The following is a 20,642-nucleotide window of genomic DNA, read 5'->3' on the forward strand; positions in this document are numbered from 1 at the left end:
AAGACGAGTTCTTAGGTAATAGAAACAATAAGAAGAGATTATCTTGGCTCTGGGGTCTGAACTCGTGAAACTGGGATTGACTGTAATTACAGCAGAGGAAGACGCAGATGTTGACATTGTAATGACGGCCATTCAACAGTTGAAAGCTGCTTCAAAAGTTATTGTTGTAGGATCTGATAGTGACCTGGTAGTCTTACTTACTGCTTTGTCTCCTGAGAAAGAAAGTGCTTCTGTTTACTTCTGTAAAGAGAAAGGTGGTGTGACTCCGAACACACGGTACTTCATGATCGAAACATTGATTGAAAAGTTTGGAGATTGCCGGCAACTACTTTTGTTCTGTGATGCGTTTACAGGATGTGACACGACATCGTGTTTTTATGGTATGGGCAAATTAAAAGTAATAGATATGCTCAAATCACCGGAATTTCAAAACTGGGCCAGAGTGTTTTTGGATATTTCAAAATCTAAAGGGGAAATATTATCTACAGGTGAAAAATTAGTTTTGGCTTTGTGTGATTTGGGAAAATACTCAAATTTGAATGAAGCCCGATACCACAGAATGTTGTCTTCCACAAAGAAAAGTTCACTAAGATCTAACTTTGACCTGGCCAAATTACCTCCAACTTCTGAAGTGTGTAATGAACATTCCCTCAGAGTATTTTTGCAAGTACAGAAATGGTTAGGAAATAAACTTCCTGACACAGAATGGGGTTGGAGGATAGAATTAATTAAAGAAAACGGACGCTCCAAAAAGACATTGAAACCTATTCCCACATCCAAGCCATTTGCACCAGACGAGCTTCTGTACATAATATCATGTTCGTGTAAGCAAGGATGTAGGCAATACTGTAAATGAAAAAAAAACTAAAATAGATTGCTCTGCAATGTGTGAGCACAGTATGGGCTGTCTTGCCTAAACTCACATTTCTATTCCGAGGAAGAACTTGTAGAATCATCATCCGAAAATTAAATAGTATACTGTATAGCTACGGAAGATTAAGTTGAAAATACTGCAGTAAGCATAGCGGACACGTTCAAAATTAAGATGTAAACATAATAAAAAAAATGTTATAATTTCATACGCTAATTGACTGAGGAGATCCAAGGCAAAAAATAGGGAAAGGAAGAGCAAACAAAAATATTTCAAATTTTTATAGTTTATTTGTTTATCTAGAAATTTTTAGATTTATAAAAAATAGAAAATAAAATAAAATAATTTTATCACTTTTTAAGAATAAAACAGAATCTGAAAATTATCACTGTGTTGAATAGTTTGGAGATAATACCTTTTGTCAGAAACGCTTATTTTTAAATTTGGAATGGTAATGGGGATAGAGTAAGGGTTAAAGCTTCACAGGGGAGGCAGGACTAAACAAAAATTCTTTTCTAACATGCAGTGGTTTATTATTTGAAAAAAAAAGGCTTTGTTATTTTTTTTCTTTCGAAATGAAACATAGTGACTGATATTTGAGGCGAAAATTTGAGCCCGCTCGTCTTCAAACTTACCTCGCTACATGGCTAATTTTAAGAGTAACCCTCACAATATATACACCGTTGGAAAGATAATTTTATGCTCTTTAAGATTTATTTGAAACATTTTTCCATATCACAACTCACTAAGGAAATATAAGAGGAAAAACAAAATGGCGCGGGGAATTTTTTTCATTTTTTACTCTTTAGGTTAAAATTGCCAAGAAACCATTAGGTTTATGAAAAACTTTAAGGAATACAAAATTGTAGAGCACATTTCACAGATTACGAGAAAGAAAGATGCATGTCAATATGTCCATTAGTCTTGAAGATATGGCCTTTTTTCTAAAACGCCCATTTTTTAAATTTGAGGGGGCGTGGTGGGGAAAGCTCCAGGGGGAGGGGCGGGGACTTTTGGGAAAATGTTCCCCTCATAGTGGTCTATCACTTGGGAGAAAATCAGCTTTACCCAAATTTTTTCCTTGCAAAAACCTTTATTTACTGGGCTAGTAGAAGAGTTTGCAAGGAGAGCACATGGGGCAGACATCATTTTGAGTAGACCTGGTGTTGGTAAGGCATTGTATGGAGTCTTGTCTCACATTGATACTCCATGGCTTGACTCTAATTCCTGCCACAACATTAAGAAGTATTTGTTAGGTCTTTTTGTAAAATTGTATATTTCTAAGAAAGTAAGGAGATCGACAATACTATTAAGACAACACATTCCATGGTGAATCGGCAATGTAAGCAATTAAAACATGTTAGGCACATGTAAAGCAAATCTTGATATTTATTTATATGGTCATTTATGTATAATGTTGGAGTATTTACATTTTACATTTAACCTAGATTTCCAATTCTTATTTATTTTCATTACGTTAAGATATATTGATTTATTGTTGTATACATTAATATATGTTTGTTATTTATTTAATATTGATTGTTAAATTATTTATTTGACAATATTTGTTACTGCTGTTTCAGTTGATATTTATATTTATTAATACTGTTGTATTTATTTATTTATTTTATATTTATTAATCACGTTATTTATTTATACCGCTATATTTGTTACTACATTCCTTTATTTTGGGTAACAGTGATGTTGATAGGCAGCTGGATCTTATTTTTATTTATTATTGTTCCGTTATATCCTACTACTTAATTTATATTAGTATTTTCATATTACAGTTTTTTTTTTTTTTTAATTTATTGCTTAATAGAATCTGTTTGGTTTCACGCTTTGAAAAAAAAATATATATATAACCATTGTTGAATTGTAGATTATTAGTAAAAGCATTGTTTTTTGTATTCTTATGCTAGTTTTTTAACTACAGGAAACGACAGCACTTACGTATAAATGAACACTTCGTATAAAATATACATTTCTAGATAAACATTGATCGATTGGTCGTAAGAAGTTCTTTAGATTCATCAGACACTTACGTCTACTGACGAAATCAACTTTCATATTACAGACGATTACCCAGTGGCGGTGGTCTAATTTTTTAACCGGTTCTGTATATCTATCTACCGTACAAGGTAGGTAGAATCTTTTTTTTATATATACTAGATACCACCAAGTGACAAGTAGGGACCTATACAGCATCCTAATACAAGGTGGTGTGACGAAATTAAGTAACATTGTGAATATCATGGAAACGAATTATCCAAGAGGGATGATTGTCAAAAAATATTGCAAAGACCTTAATCCAGTAATGGATCGACAATGTTGATATTGGTAATCATCACCACTACACTCATGTGATTCCAATTCTTATCTATATTATAAAATTGAAAGTGACTATGTTTGTGAGTTGTAATCTCTTGAACTGCCCGACCGATCTCGATCAAATTTTTGACATAGAAGCGGTCCTGGCCTGGGAGTGTCTTTATTCACTTTGAAGGTAAAACTTCTGGGAGGGGGAATTGTAAATAAAACTTAACTCTTGGACCAAACGACCAATCTCAATCAAATTTTTAACATAGGTGAGGTTTGGGCCTGAGGTGTTTTTTTATCATCTCACTTTGATGGTAGAACTTAGGGAAAGGGGTAGGAGGGATATATATAAAGAGAACTTAATAACTCTTGACCACCGGACCGGGAAGTTTAGACCTGAGATGTTTTTTGTCATATGAATTTGACGTTCTAACTTAAAGGTGGGAGAGGGAAAAGACATTTAAAAATGATCGAAAATGACCGATATTAGTTTCGAATTTATAGTTTTCGGAGTCGTTGGGATGAACAGTGACACTTCTGATGCCGTTTAAACCAAATTCCACCCCGCAACTTGGGGGAGGGGGAACATATAAAACTGACCGAAATGACCAATATCAGTGTCCAGACCCGGACTGGCTACGTCGAAGGCCTCTGGCGTTGACAGCTACCCCCCCCCCCTAACTTTTTGTAACGTCATTTTACATTTAAATTTTAGATTACTGTTAGGAAGATGGAAACGAGCTAGTAACTTTCTGTAATGATCCCTTTCCGTATTACCACTAAAACCAGACTCATAACCGACGTTTAAAATGTCATATTTATAAGTATAGTTTTCGTACACACCGAAGAAATCATACATACGTAAAATACAAATGTGATATTATTCTATTCAGCCTATTAATGGATTATAAGTACATAGCACAGGCTATATTTCCATAACTTCAAGTTTCAAAAAGGTAAGATATACATCTTCTAGGAACACAAAACTGATCAAGAATCAATACAGTATTAGAACATTAATAGTTTTCACGTTAACAGTACTTATTTTAATAACTTCAATTTCAGTTCGTCGCTGGATTTGGCTATTTCATCAGATATTTGTCAATATTTAAAAACAAGTCTCTTTCAACTGCAATAAGCATTAGAGAAGAGAGCATCTCGTTGGTTATAGAGGACCTTAAGCGGTTCTTCACAATTTTTCGTTTGGAGAAAACCCTCTCGCGTACTGGGCAAAGTCATTATATATTTTAATGTTGAATACAACTTTGGAAAGAGACCTGACTGGGAAAAAAGCTCATACACAATTTTGAATGCACACGATAAATATTTTGAGCACTTTTTCTTCTCTTGGTTGTGGTATTCATATAGAAGTTCATCACATTGTACGGCATTATCATCTTCCTTTGCATTTGAGGGGTTTTCAGCTTGTACAAATGTGGAGTAATATATGGCAAACTGATTCACTTCCTGTATAACTTTTGATCTACTGCATTTCGTGAGTAGATTGTGCAAGTCTTGGATTTCGTGCAAGACTTTCTGAAAAAACATTTTCAGGGATTTCTTAGTTCTCATCATATCTTTTTGGGTCTAACCAAGAGCAGTCAATCAAAATATCCTTTTTGGGACTGATCTGTCAGAAATGCTGTTTATAGCCGAATTTAAAATATTGAAATATATTGTTTTCGATTTCAGAATCGGAGGAATCCGCCTACTATCATCTTCAGAGAGTTCCCCACTCAGTTTTTTCCTTTGTAGGATTCTTTTTTCTCGAAGAGAAGTTTGTTTCCATTTTGACGTCGTTTACACAAATGAACTTCGAATTAACGTAATGTACACTCATGTCCAAAATTATTGTCGCATGTCTATAAATATATTGTTGTAGGAATATAATTTTATAACGAATTCGCCCGTATTTCTTATAATGTTAGTATGTGTATAATTGCCAAAGACATGTATGTGGCGAATTTCATGTCAAAAGAGCAATAAATAAGAACAATAAAGCGAAAATAAAACTTTGTTGTCCATTTAATAACATTTTGTATTACTCATTCTAATTTTCCTATATATAATAATTTTCCTATGAAATTTACTACAAATATACATTTTCCAATTATACGCATAGTATTAGTATTAAAAGTACCCTGCAAATTAATTATCAAATTATATTCTTACAAAACGACATTTATAGATATGTGACAACAATTTTGGACATGAGTGTACCTACTTTCCCAATTTCTTTAGCAAGTTTTCAGTTGTCATCTGTTCTTTTTTGCTTACATGATTCAACAACGTATTTACCAAATGTCATGCTTTTGAGTAATTTAATGTTTTGCTTTGCAGAAACACTGACACAACTTATTTCACAGAAAAAAAAAAATGCTACAAACAAATTTTCAATTTTGTTCCATTGCCAAATCTAATTTCGCGCTGTAAATTAGTTTTGCAATCAAAATTTACATTTATCAGTTCTAATAAAACTGAAAAGTTTGCAAGCTAACTTGACTGAAATTAGTCTTCTTGTAAATCAAAATCAACAATGGCTTGAAGGGCCTTATGTTTGCTCCACCATCGTGTAGCACTATCTTCTGTAATCTGTACAGTTTTTCTGACCCTGCGTAAAGCGTTTTTTGTGTCTTTTTCCCCATACAGATATCTTCTTGTATGAATAGTTAAAAAAAAAAGTTGCAAATTCCTCTACAAGGTCAAACACATTTTCTGCTTCAGGACAATATTGATAGTTGAGTCAGCCACTACTAAATTTAAAACATGGCTCATACAATGAGTGTAAATTATATTAGGATTGTTAGTTTTCAGATAGTCCTGAAGACCCTTGTAGAATATTCTTTTTCACTAGACACTTAAAATTTTAAGTATCTAAAATCTTAAGAACTTTTTTTTTTTTTAATACCACTTTATTTCTATGTTCAGCATTCGGCGTTATTAGTTTTTTCCCCACTTTTCAGCACTGGGGCCCCCGAGTTCGGGGGCCCCTGGCGATTGCCAGGTAGCCAGCCTGGCCAGTCTGGGCCTGACAGTGTCGAATTCATAGTTATCGGGGTCACTGAGATGAACAATGACACTTCCGATGCCGTGCCCCACAACATGGAGAAGGTATATAAAAATTATCGAAAATGACCGATATCAAAGAGCGCTTTAGTAATAGTAAAAAGTGACTGACTAACGAAACATATTCCTATTTTTTCTTAATTTAACCCAGCAAAGCGGATAATTGATGCTAGTTCTTGATATCTGAGCATTTGAGATTAAGAAATAAACACTTATACATTCTTCTGAAAGATGACACAAGACGATTTAAGTAATTCATTAACTTCCAGTGTTAGCGCAAGTCCAAGGTTCCGAAAGCTACATTGCAGGTTCCGAACAATACAACTGACAGGTAAAAAGAGCATAGGTGAGTACACATTGTGTGATTGTATCTTACCCTTGATCCATTTATTTCATGTTGTTCCTCTAGGAAATTGAAGCAAAAATTACCATTGACTCTTTCACTATAACTAGTTGTTTCCACCAAGCCTTCGATCCGTCTGGAAATTGCGTGCATGTCAACGCGACATCTCTTGGCGTCAGGTAGAAGGCAACACAGCTAGAGACAACTAATAACCTGACTGTGAACTATTGGGAATTGGCGTGTCGGACAGCCGGAAGTGTGTTGCTTTTATAATAAGAATTTTATAGGTAAACGCAAAACAACCATTGTTAGTTTTGTATGTAACACTTTCTTTGAAAGCTCGCGAATACGAAGGATGTAAATACGTTATGTTTAACCCATCTATTAGGAAAATAAAGAATACTTAACACGAATGACTGAAAAATATTTCCTTACATTGGAACTGAAGTACAGAGAGGACCATGGTGGCAAAGTGTTCACCTCTGGTGCTTGGGGAGCCTGGTTCGGTCCCAGCCTGCGCCAAGTGAACTTCGTGGTGAACAAATACTGTGTGCGTGAGTTTTCTTGGGGTCCTCCTGTTTCATATACGTCATCATCACAGTCTTCCTTAGGCTCTGTGAATAATCGTGAGATGTTAGACGAAAAAAACAAAAGAAAAAAGTATAGAGTATGGCATCAACATTTTACAGTTATTGCATAATGCACAATTTTTACTCGATCTTATTAATTCATAATAATAAGTATCCATCTTTATTACATTAAATGTTTACTTCAAGTATAAATGAAATGAAATCTCTGGGTTTAACGTCCCACGATTATGCCTGTTAGGCTAAGGGAGACGATGATTAAGGCAACTGAATGATGATGGAACAAGTTGTGGAATGAGGAAGTCGGAGGGAACGGAAGTACTCCGAGAAAACTCACGAACAAGATGTTGTCTACCACAAAGTTACTTGGCAGGGAATCAAACCAGGGACCCCACGCACAAGAGCGTTCTACCACTGAGCCACCGTGTCCCTTTATTTAAAATCACGTGCATTGCATTGCTCTAAAAACTCCAGCGATATGTTACTTCGTTGTGAATTGCGAATTTAAATGGCTAATTACGCTAAATCTTTCCTGTATCATGGCCAAAATACATTGCCTCTCGCTTGTTTATTTAAGTACTTTTCCGTTACTTATCTATAATAAACCCGCCAAAAATATTTTTCAACAGTACATCTCAAATGCCTCCAATTTCTTGTTTCTGTTAAAATATCCAGTTATTTCATACTAATATGAAGCTGAACTCCATACAAAGCTTTATAAACGTTTTTTTTTTTCTTACGGTTATCTTAAAGCTTTAAGATATTCGCAGTTCATCCTATGTTTATAATACAGAAACGTGTCAGTCTGTAGTTACGTTGATTTCTAACAGTATACAGTTGAGCTAATAGGTATTGCTACCTGATGCTAATAGTTGGCGCTAGTGTGCAGGTGATTTGCCAATTTAAAACTATTGTGGCGATTTAATTGCAATTTAAGCTTTATTGTTTCAATTTAATAATTTTAAAATGAATAGTGATGGTGCTAAATATAAACGTGCCTGGATGGCTATTATTAGGACAAATAAAGCTTTTAATGAAGCACGATTTTAACCTAAAATGTATAAAGAAACGAAGACAGACGCAACAACTAGTACAAAAATATAGGGTGTTACAGAAATGTGTCACAATATTTTAGGAACGGATTCTTCACATCAAAATAAGAAAAAAAGGTCGTATGGACCTGTGCTCAAATGTGGGTAGTTTCGGAGTTAGTGCGCCCAATTCTTAGATGCACTACTATGAGACTTGTCGTAGTCGGTTCAAGACATCACTCAGGAACTGGTATCTGAACTTTCCAAATATCCATGTTTAAGAATGCTCCAGTACTTGCACACTAATTTTTTAGAGAGGTAGGTGGAAAGTGATCAAGTACTCCCAAACAGCCTCTCTAAAAGTGATTGTGCAAGTACCGGGGGTTCTGAAAGATGAATATTTGGATAGTTCACATACTAGTTCCTCAGTAATGTCTTGACCCGAGTAAGATCGGTTCTCTGGTAGTGGAACTATGGACCTTCTAGAGTTCATTTTTTCACGTTTTCGATACCGTATAGCTCCGAAACTATCCACGTTTGAGCACAGGTTCATACGAGACTTCTTTTTCTTATTTTGACGCGCGGAATCTGTTCCTGAAATATGACACATTTTTGCAACACCCTATATAAAATATTGTTTATTATTAGGATAAGTCAAAAGTTAGAGCTTTTAATGAAGCACGATTTAAAAATATAACGTACTGAGAGCCGTAAGTTTGGGCACAACAACTAGCAATGACAAGTAATGAATTACTATGCTCTCATACAGCATAGTTCTAGAAGGAGTTTGTACTTTTAAATATAAAATAATTTCTGACACCACGAATTACACCATGACTGGTCATGGAATGATTGAGTTGAATTTTTCTATTTCGATAAACTCTGCGGAATAGTTATTAAGTATTCTGCCTTTGGGTACATCCTGGGGTTAATGACTGATTTTTTTTTTCTTTCCTTCTTAATTTTCAGTTTGGGCCTGGAAATGTTTCTTCCATGTTTCTCTATTTTCAGCTCCCTCTTTTAACTCCTAATATTTTCTTCTATTTTTCAAAATGTCGATCACTTGTGTTCTTTTTCTTTCTATTCCTCGATTTCCTTCCACCTTTCCTTCTATGGGGGTATGAAGATGATAATTTCTTCCCAAGAAGTGTCATCTTCTCTCCTATCCATTTTAAAACAACTTCGTTTGTTACTCTTTGTTCCATTGTATATTCTTCATTTTCCTGCAACACAACGTTTCGAAGCGCTATAAATATTTATTCTATAAATTCCGTAATGCCAAAGTCTCTGAATTATTAAGTCCAATGCTCCACATATAGCACTTGACCAACTTCTACCTCTTAGTATAAGTGTGTTTTTGTTTTTGCTAGTTACGAGCGAAATACTTACTGATGTCTTCAGGCCCACATTACATAAACCCAACCATTATTCTGAAAATATATATAAGTAATTGCATTAACTACGAAACACTTTTAGTTTTTGAAATTTATTTATTTAAGTATATAATCCATACATCAAATGAAGTATGCTACATTTTTCTGTAGTGGACAATTTATATAAGATCTCAACTCTTACAAACAATGTAATAAAAGATTATAATGTAGAAAAAAAAATGAGAACGATCTGCAGTAACAAATACGATATTACACTGGTTAATAACGGTATATTTCATTTTCTCTTTCTCAAACTGTTATCACTTTTTTGAATAATATATAGAAAATAATGCGTACACATTAAATATAAAGATTCATATCTAGTAGTGTTTTTGTTTTTAATAAATTTACTTTCTTTTGTACAACATTAGTGATTAAATATGATTCTATATTCCTTAAGAACCAATTAGAAATTTAGAACAGAAAAGATAAACTACATTTCTACCTGAGAGTTATGGACTGTTTTTTTTTTTCTTCCTTTTTTTCTTTAATTCATAATCTAGAATAACTTTCTTTTCCATATCAGGATTATCAGCAATGGCAGTTTTCTTATTTATTTATTTGTATTTCCTTATATAATTTATTCATTAAATTACACATTTTTTTTCTTTTGCACTAAGAAAATACATATTTGTATTCACAAAACAACTGTATTGATACATGCTTATTGAGAAATTTTTAGTTTTCTCTTTTAAAAAACCGTAGTTATATATATCTATATATTTTTAAATCCTATAAATGGTAACCTTATTAATTTTGATCAGAAATTGCTATTCTTTACAATTTTTACATGAAAAAACGTACAGCATGATTTAAAGTAACTACTAATACGTAGTTTGCTTACTTAGGGATAGAAATAAGTATTTTCAACATGTCCAATTGCTTTTTTTTTTTTTTTTTTTTTTTTTTTTTTTTTTTTTTTTTTAACAACAACCGACTCAGTTATGTTCCGTACTATCATTTTTCTGTAGTGAAGCAGTTTTTATAGTCAATATATTTAAAAAAAATCTATACGCACTCCTCATATGCGAGTGTCAAATCACTTGGTTTCTATATGCAGATATACAGTGTGTTTCAAAATAATATCGACAAGGTTTTGGAAGGTGATTCCTGACACTAAGATAAGACGAAAAGTATAGACCAATCTGGGTGCACAAACGCTTCCTTTCGGAGTTATAGGCTGCCGAAAACATGAACTTTAAAGGTCCATAGCTGCAATATTATGGGACCTACCGTAGTCAGGTCAAGACTATTTAGGAACTAGTATGTGCCCTATCCAAATATTAGTTCCTAAGTGAAGTCTTGACCCAACTACAGTAGGTTCGATAGTTATGGACCTTTTAAAGTTCATTTTTTCGGCAGCCTATAACTCCGAGAGGAAGCATTTGTGTACCCAGATTGGGCTATACTTTTCGTCTTATCTTGGTGTCAGGAATCACCTCCCAAACGTTGTCGGTGTTGTTTTGAAACACCCTGTATAAAGACTACAGAAGAATAAAGGGAATGTGGCCAATTTATGAAATTAAAGATATACTGATTACAAGTTCTGAATTACGAAATCCTAAATAACGAAATCCTTGATTCAGTAAAATAAGCACAGATGCGATTTTGCTATTTGCAGACAATCGTTAAATACTAACATTCGTTTTTCCACTATTTTGTGAGATTTCGTGAGCACGAGCTTTGTTTTCACATACCCAGGTTATATTACAACTTGTATAGTCATATAAGAAACAAAATCTCTTACAAATACATATCAGCCACCGTAAGCATATTTAGATAGCAATAGTAATTATGAAAATAACACGAGGGGTATCTGAGTCGAAAAGCACGGCCCAATTTACAAAGAAAAGGTTCAGTAACTCAAATTGCATTAATTGGATCATGTGTGTATGCTGTTGAATGGAGGTAAAATGAAAGACAGGATGATAAACAATGATCAAAGGAAACTGTAACAATTATTGGAAGACAACTTTCGTTAAGTTTATGAAGAATACTAATTATCATTGAGAAACAACCTAAATATTCAATTAATTTGCCAATTTATTCAGTCTATCTTTGTTTCAAATGTGTCAATGGAATCCAATGTTGTAATAAGTTTTTTTTTCTCAAACTAGAAGAAAAATTTATTCTATTCATCTCAAATATTACTTCAGAAAAAATAAAAACAATTTATTACATAAGAAAATTGACTCCCTGAACAAAAACTTCAATCATGAAAGGAAATATGCATCATGTGATTTGACATCACGTAAAAAATAAGCAGAATTATATTTTTTCCGTACATTCCCGAATGAGTGGTACTGTACAATTGCAATAATTCTTGGCGTTTAATTCCTTTCCAATTAAAAACGTCAATTAAAGCTTATAAATTTGATTTTTACAGAAAATTTCGTAGTAGTAAAAACGTACCAAAAATAATTTCGCAATGATACAAGAACAAAAAAGATAGACTAGGGATCCTTTCATTCGTGTAAATTATTCTGACTCAAATACTGGTAAAAATACAAATTGCAATGATTTTTTTTTTCTCTTCTGGGCAGTCTGGGTGCTCTTACTTTCTTTTTGGAGTTGACAAAGAAGTTCTATTTTAAACTGTACTGGTGGGTACGGTTTTCGAATAGACCAAGTATCTTATTAATTGTTCAGACCTAAATGCAAGTATTAATACAAAGAATACATAGGTAAATTTATGTTGGTAACGGGTTAACGCTCCCATAAAATTATATGAAGAGGGCAATGTTCAAACTTTGTGAAGGGATTCAATATTTGATTTAAACCATTAACTATTAGATTAATTTGATCTAAAACACGTTTAGTTCAGTCTGCAGAGCAAAAGATTATTTCTAATCTATCATTCTATCTCTAATCAGCCATACGTAATGAGTTACTTTTTTCCTAAATACTTTGCTGTACGCTTTGTCATCTGTGGTAGTATTTTTATCCATTTGGATGACAATTCTATTATATATAGAACCGGTGCAAATATACTAATATATTCGCCTACGATATTTTATTTACAAGCATGCAAAAATTGAGATATTTCAGTCGAAAAAAAAAACTAATATTTTGAAACTACTGTTACGAGAAAAAAATATATATAAGGGTATGAAGAAACCTGAGCAGTATTTTGGCTTACATCATACGGCTGGAAATGACAATATAAAGTAAGGATGGCTACATCCGGAGATTCTTTATCGGATAACGGATATCCAGATAACGGGTCATATTGGATATAATCCGTTGTCTGAATAGTGTCCGTATAGTCGATATCCGGAAATTCTGGCCATCAGCGATATAGACACAAACAGAAAAATAATTATAATAAATATACTCTTACATACAACGAACTATATACATAATTGCCGCAATAAGTCAGCAGAAGCTGAAACTACAATTGCGGGGAAAATTAAGATTAAACGAACTAGTAGAACATATTTCTTAAAAATTCCATTATTATCATTATTAAGCTGTATTCTGTAGCGTTCTTCTGTACTCGCCACTATTTGGAATTCATGATGCACTCTGGGTTTCAATTTCAGGTATCGAGTGTTGTTTAGTTACCAAAAGAATCCTGAAATTAAGGACATGAAATAAATATACTGCTGATAATTCCTCGTAAATACAGGAAAATTATATTTCTTATAATAAACATACATTGTACAGCTGACAGCAAAAAGTAAGGGAGCAAGTGGATCATTGTCAATGCATATTTTTAGTATTGTATAGACCATTCCTTTCCTTCTACGTGATAGAAATCTGCATTTAAATTATCCTTTTTTTTAATCAAAATAAGAAAAAAAAAGTTTACACGGATCTGTGGTCAGAAGTGCAGAGTTTCGTAGTTTATAGGGTGCCATAAACGTGAAAAAATTAACTTTAACTGGGAAATTACGCACTTTCGACCACAGGTCCATATGAACTTTTTTTTATGTAAGGAATATGTTCCCCAAATATTATGAGACCCTGTATAAGGGATTTGTGATAGGACACTTAACAATATTCAATAAATCGTTATTGGGATAAATTATTAATAGAATGATCGAAGAAGTGTTATTTATTTAAACAACTAGTAGTTTATTTGAAATAATTCTTAAGCTGATTTGTTTTTTTTTTTATTCTTCTAAGCTTCAAAATATAAACAAAAAAAAAAAAAAACCGAGTACTTATGTATCTAGACATTCCATATATTATAAGGAAAATGCAGAACTTTGCAAAAGCTGGTGTAAATTTAAAAGCACCGAATACCTGGAGTACTAATGTAGTGTCATTAATATATATGTCTGTCTTTTTTTTTGTCAGGACCCGATGTGAAGTATAAGATTCTTTTCATAAATGTTAATATTTCATGACGTCCTTATTAGTTATCAGAAAAAGTTCAATTTCATATCAGTTGAAGCAAAAATGTGCCATTCTTCCTTATCTTTCATTGTATTTCAAGGCAATAAATCTGTTAAAGTTGTAAGTAATTTGTCATTTGTATATTTGCAAAGTCATCTCAGTCGACATTATTGCTGATTTTAAAACTTATTGGGCCTTATACGTATGAAAATCAAGTATTGTAGTCAACGGTTTTACAGAAGGTTGTTCGGTTATATCGGCCCGAACTATGAACTATTATATTAACACAGCACAAATAAAGATTTAATTGTAAATTACAACGAATGTGTATTCTTACGTAAAATAGATGATACATATGTGCGAAAGTCCAAGTAAAACACCATATGCTACTTCGTTACTTTTTATAGTGTAAAATAAACTGCATGAGTACCGCCATTGACAGGAGAGAGAAAAGAAAGTGAATTAATTACTTAACTGGAGTAGAGAATTAACGATATGCATATATAATAATAAAACTCTAACAAACCGTAAACAAAAAAGTTTACAGGGCACCTCCGGTGAGTATGTACAGAAGCAGTAGGTTCTGTTGGTCTCGATGTCGCAAAGGGAGGTGCGTTCAAACAGGAGTTGAAAAACCGAACTACAGGCCCGACAGTGTTGTTGTCACTTCTCGGGTCACTATGCGCTACTGAAGAAGCTTCCGGCGGAGACCTTTTGGGTCTGTCCTCATCTTCTGTCTGTTGCGTAATTCTATGCCACCGCACATTACCCAAGAAACTACAGAGATCCAGCAGGATCGTGACGAGAACCGGTCCAGAAGCATAGTGTTTACTTGTGGGGGCGCGTTTCTCCGGTGACCGATGAGCCCCTCGGGCATTGTGGGTGGGGAAACAACGGGAAGACACGCTAGTTTCCGAATATGCAAACCCTGGTATCGCATTTAAAGTTGTTTCAGTGCCAGGGCTCAAAACAGCGAGACACTGCTGATCGCTCTCTACTATTTTGACCCATGCGTCAGCTGAGCTTGCTTTGTGTGTGATTGTGTCAGGGAGGAAACTGAACTGTGCCTCCCCCATAACACACTCCTAACTACGGGCCTGCTGGATATCACAACTAAACCCAAGAACGGGTTCCAACTTGAACCAAACCAAGTTCAGCTGATGTATGGGTCGAAATTGCCGAGAGCAATCAGCAGTGTCTCGCAGTTTTGAGCTCTGGCATTGGAACTTCAAATGTAACGCCGGGATTTGCATATTCGGAAACTAGCGTGTCTTCCCGTTGTTCCCACACCCACAATGCCCGAGGGGCTCATCAGTTACCGGAGAAACGCGCCCCCACAAGTAAACACTCTATGCTTCTAGGCCGGTTCTAAATACGATCCTGCTGGATCTCTGTGGGTTCATGAGTAGTGTGCGGCGACATAGAATTACGCAACAGACAGAAGATGAGGACAGACCCAAAAATCTCCACCGGAAGCTTCTCCAGTGGCGTACGGTAACCTGAGAAGTGACTACAACACTGTCGGTTTCATCAGTCGGTTTTTGACTCCTGTTCGAAACCAACGTATTCGTAACTTACAGAGCCTACTACTTCTGTACATACCCATATCGAACCTGGAACTTACCGGTCAAGAAAGAAGGGAGTCAACAATACATTATATTTTTGGCAAATAACTTATTAGTTTGGTTCGGTGCCACTGGAATCGAAGTCATCTTGCTCTTTGTAAACTTTATCAGACAACAATACTTACGGTTCGGAAAGAATGTGTACTTTGAACTACCACAACTGAAATATCGTGCACATAGATGTACCTCCATATTATTTTCTGAAATTGTATTTAACAATTATGAATTTTTGTGTAAATACACCGTGCGGCAGTGAATCGGGTGATTTTAGAAACCTTTATACGAGGAAATGATAAAATATATTTGCGTATAACAAGTTAGAATACAAACTATACATGACAGCATTTAGTTATTTGTCAGTAAGTCACCAAACAGAAAACAGTGTGGCGCAAAATAAAGAAAATAATGTTCCACCAAAAACGCAACCGTTGAAAAATTACATCTTGCAGATAACCGCCAATCCGCTGTACACATTCAGTGACACACTTGCTAAGCAGCATACTTGGAGGAACTCTTTGAACTTCATAAATGCGACGTTTCAGTTCTGGAATTGACATACAGACACAAGGAAACTCGATCTTTGAAGAAAAAAAAATCTCTGTGAGAATATTGTTTTTTTTATTATTATCTTGTGCAATACTGTTTTCTGTTCGGTGATTTAAATTCACAGATAAATGAATAAATGCTTTCATTTCTAGTTTGTATTCGAACTTGTTACATCAAAATATATTTCATCGTTTCCTCGTAATAACTAACTCACTCACTCATTCTATGGCTTATGGAACCCGGAGATTTAACGCCGCGTTCACAAAAGCTCTGCACTAACTTCTATCCTTAGCTTCTATCTATCCACTTCTTTTAGCCAACTGGATCCGGTTTCTACTTTGTATTCCTATTTCTGTGAGATCAATCTTAATACTGTCCTCCCATCTGTACCTAGGTCTTCCTGATAGTCGTTTTCCGAGGCTACATGACCTGTTCACCTAAGCTTCCTAAATTTGATAACCCTAACAATATTTGGTAAACCGTTTATATTATGTAGTTCCTCGTTATGGAGTTTGTCATTCACCATTTCCGTTTCCCTTGGGTCTGAATACTCGTCTTAGGATCTCGAAGTTTTCTCTATCCTCAAACAGTCTGCGTTCTTCCCTCAGCGTAAGCGACCATGTTTCGCAACCATACAAGGCAACAGGCATAATTATAATTTTATAAATTATAAGCTTCAAATTCTTAGACAGAATTTGCGACGACAAAAGGTTTTGAACTGAATAATAACACGAATTCCCTGCTTTTAATCGACATTTAATTTCTTTTGTGAATTTCCTCGTAATAACGTTCTTAAAATCCACCGAATCATTGCCGCACCCAATACTTCTCTATTTCCCACTTTGGTCACATATTTTGTGTAGATCCGGAATTAGTATTGTACCTCCCTCGCTCGTGATAATTACTGTACATGCATGATTAAGATTCTAGATTTTGTAACATGTATCCAAATTTAATTGAAATCTTACGCGAGCATCGTAAGAAAAATGTTAGAACTAGTACCATAGCTTTACCTGCTTGACACTAATAAATTAACTTAAGTCTAATTACTATAAATAAATTCACATAACATGCAGGAATAAAAGTTGTTCTTATATTGCAATTATATACACTAAACACTAATCAAGAATATATGTATGGTCATATAGTTACATTGATAAAAGGAAAGGCTGCAAACATAAGAGAGTCATATTAAAACTTACACTAAACTGAAAAAATAAGTAAAACTAGCAAGATAAAACTGACATGTAATTAATGATAATATATATTGTTATTATTGTCTAATAAAAGAACGAAACTTACTTGTTGGTACTTAGAGCTTCACTGACAACGGTTCCTCGTGATCCGATGCCTTGGAAAGAGAGCAGACCATGTCCTGCTGTTTCCCATCAGAGGGGACAATTTCTTTATTCCCTGTTGGGGAAAGTGGAGAGCTCGGAGACAATGAAGAATCCAAAGAAATTGACGTCACAGAGCTGTTAGATCTTTCTACTTGCCAGTGAGACTGGCTACTGTCACCATCCTCACAGCTTAGTGAAATATCTGCTATGATCCCACTCTCTGAAACAAATCAAAAATATCCCATTAGTCGAAACCAACATAAACATCATATTTATGGCAGTTAATTCACTCTATATGATGCGATAAAGGAAGAATGAAGGAAGCAGGGCCCACACCAGACTGTAGTGACGGAGAGTAAGTAATTAATTCACTCTATAGCTTAAGAGACCCAAATACTCAATGCCACAGATACAAAATCCTATCTTGCACTAATACAGTGAAGATTGATACTATCCTTCCATCATCTCGGCCTATTCAAAGATTCTTTTCATAAAGATTTTCCAATTAACATTCCATGCACTCCACGCATGTTTCTCATATAAGTGAGTCGTCCAGTTCCAAAGCGGCTCTTGTTCATTTACAGAAAATCCCAGAAAACCGAGAAAAACTGTAGGATCGATGCGTTTTGTAGAACAGAAAATATTTGAGGATGTTCAGGTTTCTTACATGAACACACTAAAGTTTTCTGGAATTTCCTGTAAATAGACAAGAGCCAGTTTGGAACTAGATGACTCAAGTCATGTGTACTATCCATTTTTAAATATTTCAATCAAATTGCTTCGGCAACGAGTACACTTTGAAGAAATAAAATAAAATTTTTAAGTTCCACGTCCCACTATGATGTCGGCGAGGCTAAAGGAGACGGTGATGATGAGAAATGAATGAAATGGTGGAATGAGAGCGTGGAAGCAAACGGGAGTACCCCGAGAAAACCCATGCATACGATGTTGTCCACCACAAACTTACTTGCCCGGGGATCGAACCAGCGCCTTCCCGCACCAGAGATAAGCGCTCTACCACTGAGTCATCGTTCCCCCTTCTTGAAAAGAATAGAGATGCTTTCTTTGATGGCCTATTCGCTACCGCGTGCACCTTTGATGCACTTGGTCCTGGGTTCGATTCCAGTTGAGAAAGCACTCAAAAACTCGGAAGCATTACAGGATTCCTTTTGATCTGAAGAAATCTATTTCCCTGACTTTTGGCAGGAAATTTCCTAACTTTCATGACAGGTGTCGGATGACGTTTTTATATAAATAAAGAATAAATAACGGTGAATATTTATGTATGAGAACATTTATTCTATAGAGACAAATAGTAATCACTTGTTCATACCTACATTCCACTTACCTCCCACAAATAGGTATTAATGGTTGGCTAAGCTGAAATCGGTGTACAATTAATGTTAGAGAAAATATATTTTATAAAATTTCCCTAATTTCCAGTCTTTTTTCCCCTGAGCTTCCCTAACTTGCACCATTTTCCCTAACTTCTCTGACCAGTAAGAACCTTGTATAATCTATTAATAACTCAAGGCTATAAAGAATATTTTATAATAATAAATCTATATAAACTATCAGAATTTGTATAATCTATACTTTGGGATTCTCAATTAGATAAGTGAATTGGAAAAAAGCTTCCAAGAACTTCAACTTTCCGACGTTGAGTGGAAAAAGGAACACATTCCAGGAATATGTTCCATTTTACACTTGTACGTTTCTACAGGCCTTAATACAGAGGACCTAAAATTAAGGAATATTTTTCCGGCTCCTCTCAATGGCTCTAGATACCTATAATGAACAAAATAGTTCTTAGTTTAGCATGTCTATTTCGTGGAATGTATATCGTCTTCAACTCGCTCTTTCAATTACAATGTATGATGCGCAATTCACTCTGAATTCAAACCTATTTGGATTGAGGGTCAGCCCAAGAGGACACAAGAGCAGACCTGGAGTACTAGATATGGTCCACGGACCACAGTTTTAGAAACGCTGTTTGAGATGGCTTAAGTTCTCAATAATAGTAGCTTACAAACTGATTTAGTGCCTCTGCATATAGGAGTCATTTATATTAGTACTGTTAACTTTCCCATAACGATGTTCAAATTAGGGATGGGCAAAACCGGTTTCTAGAAAAACAGAAATCCGAAAAACCGACATTTCGGTTTTCTCCAAAACCGGTTAGGTTTTCACTGAACGTAAAACTATTTCTGTGGAAACGGAGTCGGTATCCGAACAAAAATGAAGCATTATTCTGGTCAGAAATAGAGCCAGTTTTGGAAAAACAAACCGGTTTTGGAGATAGCCGGAGCCGTTTTTGAAGAAAACCGAACAGTTTTTGAAAAAAAACTGAAATCGAGAAACCGGTTTTTGTGCCCACCACTAGTTCAAATCGCTATGCAAATATTGGGGGAAACTCTTCAAAGAACTATGCAAATTACTTTAATAATACAATATTTTACTGGAACAGGCACATCTATTCGGAAGTTCACGGATTTAAAAGAATCAACAGTTCGAATATTAGTTTAGAATTAATTTGGGCATTTGCGTTTATATACGAGGCACGTTCGGAAAGTAACCTCCGATTGGTCACTGAGCGTCAAGTAGTAGGTAAGCACAGACGTGCGCGGTAGATCAGTCTACATTCAGCCGTGGTAGAGTGAAGGTTGTCAGGTCACTAGTTCCACTTCTGTAGCGCCTCAGATTGTGTGCTGCAACAGAAAACTCCGCCAAGTGTGAGGTCCGAGCTGTTTTACATGTTCTTACAGCAAACAATATTCGGCAGCAGCTGTTCATCGAGAACTTTGGGCCATGTATGGACCAAGTGTGACGAGTAAGAGAGTTGTTCGTTAATGGGTTCGTTCATGTAAAAGTGAACGAACAAACATTCATGACAAAGAAAGGAGTGGCAGCCATCAGAGGTCACTGATGAACTTGTTCAGAAAATTGATGGAAAAGTTCGTGAAAATTGACGCTTCACAATCTCGGAGCTTTCCGACGAATTTCCACAAATTTGGATCTCAGCGCTTTAGTGATTATGATGAGCTGAGAGATGCGGTCACAGGCTGGATCAGGGCACAGGCGAGAGATTTTATGCTGATGGAATTTCTTAGTAAGCTAGTGCAGAAATATGATATATGCTT

At 35.0% G+C, this 20,642-nt stretch overlaps 1 protein-coding gene across 2 annotated transcripts in view; it reads right to left on the reverse strand.

The window, feature by feature from the left end:
* Window positions 1-9,687: 9,687 nt before the first annotated feature.
* Window positions 9,688-20,642, reverse strand: part of LOC145674476 (uncharacterized) — a 1,412,137-nt gene continuing 1,401,182 nt past the window's right edge. For both annotated transcript variants that reach the window (XM_081744589.1, XM_081744590.1), the window contains exons 25-26: window positions 17,465-17,722; window positions 9,688-13,224 (exon numbers count right to left, since the gene is read on the reverse strand). In XM_081744589.1, the coding sequence (XP_081600715.1) occupies window positions 17,475-17,722 (248 nt within the window). In that variant the 3' untranslated portion in view covers window positions 9,688-13,224; window positions 17,465-17,474. The remainder of the gene's footprint in view (window positions 13,225-17,464; window positions 17,723-20,642) is intronic.

Source organism: Thermobia domestica, chromosome 17 (genome assembly GCF_964235325.1).
Source record: "Thermobia domestica chromosome 17, izTheDome1.hap1.1, whole genome shotgun sequence".
Taxonomy (NCBI): Eukaryota; Metazoa; Arthropoda; class Insecta; order Zygentoma; family Lepismatidae; genus Thermobia; species Thermobia domestica.